Raw genomic sequence first — 3,506 nt, 5'->3', positions numbered from 1 at the left:
GCTGGTCCCCAGGGTTTGGGAGGTGGGTGAGGACTGCGGGCACAGGAGGTTGTGCTGCTGTTAAAAACAGGCGTAAAGGAAGTTTTATGTGTAACCTTCAGGGGAAGGTGCTCTGGCAGTTCCCCAGGAGATGGGCTAGGCTTTAGGTGCCCCGGCCCCACGGGATTTATCTCTATTTGGGGGGCTGCTGAGGGGAATGAGACCTTGTGCGGTGGTAGCAGCGGGTTCTTCTGCTGGGCTGCCTTTTAGAATATTAAAAAGAAGACTTGCTTTGGGCAGCAGGTTTTTATGACTGGGAAACTAGAGTTTTTAATAACTTAGGGTGTAAAAACACTGAGGTTCCCATTCTGGAGCAATGCCAGTACCAGGTGCATCTAAAACCCACAGAGTTGTGGTAGCAAATGCAGGTGGGAGCAGCAGACTCAAGGCACCTGTGGTACCAAATGCACCTAAAAGCAGCAGACTCAAGGCACCTGTGGTACCAGATCTACCTAAGAACAGCAGAATGAAGGTGCCAGCTGCCGCTAAGGCGTTGAATCCTCGAGATTTTGTGTGCATTCAGGCTTTGCCTGGCTTTGGCCAGAAGGAAGGAAAGGTCTTGGCCAGAAGCAGAACGATTTACAGAAGCAGTGAACCTCCAAGAGAACAAGTGTTCTGGGAAAACTACTATAGGAGGCAGAAGCAATTCACACAGGGACACTTCACGCCTATTGGGAAGCCTTATCGGGAGCTTGGAGAGCTTCTCTACATGGACCCGAAGAACCTCACCCTCTACTCCTTGGGGCAGCTTGCACAGGTAGGCCTGACTTTCCTGGTTCCCCTTTAAATAGAAGGGAGGCTTTTCCTCAAGGTAAATTGCAAGCCCCTGTTCCTAGGGAAAGGAATCATTATTTCTGTTTAAAGAAGTGTTTGAAACAGTGTTCCATGCCTTCCTGTGAATAACCACAATCTGATATAATATTTGATGATGGTACAGAGCATTTGTAAGTAAAGTGGGACTGCCTTGATGTGTATATTGTGATTTGGGAACTGGCTTTTGAAACTGGTCTTTAAAGTTCTTAACGAGAGCACTTAAGATGGAGCAGAGACAATAGCAGGCTAATGAATGAAAAGGAAAAGATGACATAATGGGAATGTACTTAAAGGAAAATGCCCAGTGAAGGTAGCAAGCCTTGAAAATGGAAGGAGAGGAATCATACTGAGGGCATGAGCGTAAAGGAGTTGAGGGGTGGGTAAAAAAAGCTTGAAAGTTGAACATAAGAATGGTATAAAATGTAAAGTGTTCATAACACAACTTACATAAGTAGGGATGGCTTCGGAGGTTGTGGATTAATTACTTTGTATTTTACTTTGCATCTGTATTGAGTTTCAGGAAGGTGTAAGGGTATTAGCCAGGAATGTCTGTGATAGCTTGATTGTTTGAGTGGTTATTCTTTCCTGTTCTCTTTAGTGCTGCATACCCACTCTGGGGGTCTTGAACTGTCTCAAATTGCTTTTAAGTCAGGCTTGAATCGTTAAACCACAGGGACAAGAACTCTGTCACTGATTCTTGAGATGAGCTTGCTGTGTTCTGCCATTTGTTTTCTTTTCCTCAGTGCTGTTGGCTCACGCAAGGAGGTCTGAAGTTCTCTGAGTTTTCTGTGCTGTTCTGTGCAGAGAGCGATTTTTCCTGGTGGAAACAGTGAAGTCTCTCCAGCCTATCTGTAACATCAGGCTCTGTGACTTTGAGCCTACACTTTGCTCGGTGCTTTCTAATGGAGTGCCCAAGGGATAGTCTCTGACAGCTGCAGCAGAAGCAGTGTGGTTATTATTCAGGGCAGGCAGAAAAGATTCTGTCCACCCAGTACTTAATTTTCTGCTCTGATTGTACGAGTTGCATTCCAAGCTTAAAGTTTTAGATTAAGTGTTTTAAGCTCTAAATAGACAATGCGTGACATTCGCTTTATTTTCACATACAACCTAAGGCAGCATCTTGCTGGTTGTCTTCATTCACAGGCTTGTTTCTGTAAATTAATCAGTCTAGCAGGTGTTGCCAGTATTCTTGTTTTGACCCTTAACTTCTAAAGCATCTTTCCTTCTGAATATTAGAAGTTGCTTTAAAGATTTTTCAACTCTTTAAAATTCTGATAATTCTGAAAATGTTGGTTAATTTGTGGTGGTGGTAGTTTTGGTATTGAAAAATGTCAGGATTTGACCCTTAGGTGTGCTCTGAAACCAGTTGAAATTCAAATACTTAACTTGACCAAATCAAAAGTATACAATTTATACAGGAAAATAAACTATACGTAGGTCACTGTGTGGTTGTGGCTTATGCTTTAGATTCATGAAGCTATCAGAGGGCATGTAGTCACATTTGTCATTCCTTTTTGTGGAGAGCATGGCTAAAAGCACTACACAGTCTTGAAAATCTCAGACTGAACACTTTTTTTTTTCTTAAAAGATAAGTTTACTAAGTTGAAAAATTAAAAAAAAATTAAAACCACTTAAATTTAAAAAAAAAATAAATAGTAATTTAAAAAATCCTGGTAATGAGTCTGACCAGTCCTCTGCTTCCCTCCATCCCCACAAACTGGGGAAGGCCCAGAGATTTTACACTGCTCACACACCAACTCTCACTATTTAAGCTGCCAGCATGCTCTGCAGAAACAGATTCCTGTGTTATTCAGAGATATTAGAACAGAAATGTATTTCTGTAGCCGAATTCTAAAAATACTTTTTATTGTCGGTATTTTTGCTTTATATGGGTTATTTACCCCATTCCCACCCACACCTAGCAGTCTCCATAATATTTTGAATAACTGAGAAGACTGTAGATACTGGGTATGCCTAATTATAGGTGTCTGGGAGCATACCGTTCCTAGTAGTAAAAATCATGATCTTGGATTAATGCATTTGCACTCCTCTCTGCCTTCTGAGTTAGCATTTTCTTCAGCCACAAGTACAGCTCATGATTTGCAATGATGAATGACAGTAAAATTTGTAAACAACAAGATGATAAAAGCCCTGTGAATTCAGCGTGACTTGAGTATGCTAATATCTACTGGCAAATGCTGCTTTCTAAACTGATATTATTAAAGAAAAATAGATTTTAAGAGCTAAAAACATTTGAGTAAGTATGCTAGGATTGTTATATGAAATGACATGGGCTTAGGATATTATATGTAATAATTGCATGTTTAGGATGCTTTTTTATATACTTGATGGCAACAAATGTGTTCAGAAAAGCTGTATGTTCATGAATGCTGTTTGTATCTTTATTAAGTCAATTGGGTATCTGATAACACGGAGATGATATTTGACTGTTCTCACTGTTGCATTGGAAACTGCTGTTCTGTAGTCGCACAGAGAATGTGGTATCTGTCTTGCATAGTGTTTTCACTGTAAAGCTGGGCCAATGCAGTGGAAGAATTGCATTCCATCGGAACAAAATAAACCCCCTCCAAACTACTGGCAATACTGGTGAGGGGTGGGGGAAGCTCAGGAAGTGTAGCACTTGTGTTTAAAAA

At 41.0% G+C, this 3,506-nt stretch overlaps 1 protein-coding gene across 1 annotated transcript in view; it reads left to right on the top strand.

Annotated features, from left to right (window-relative positions):
* The first annotated feature begins 355 nt into the window (after window positions 1–355).
* Window positions 356–3,506, top strand: part of CCDC60 (coiled-coil domain containing 60) — a 65,863-nt gene continuing 62,712 nt past the window's right edge. The window contains exon 1 of the mRNA XM_009642887.1: window positions 356–796. Coding sequence (XP_009641182.1) covers window positions 356–796 — 441 coding nt within the window. The remainder of the gene's footprint in view (window positions 797–3,506) is intronic.

This window comes from Egretta garzetta, unplaced genomic scaffold, assembly GCF_000687185.1.
Source record: "Egretta garzetta isolate BGI_Z169 unplaced genomic scaffold, ASM68718v1 scaffold7, whole genome shotgun sequence".
NCBI classification, from domain to species: domain Eukaryota; kingdom Metazoa; phylum Chordata; class Aves; order Pelecaniformes; family Ardeidae; genus Egretta; species Egretta garzetta.
This window is presented reverse-complemented; position numbering and strand designations above follow the sequence as displayed.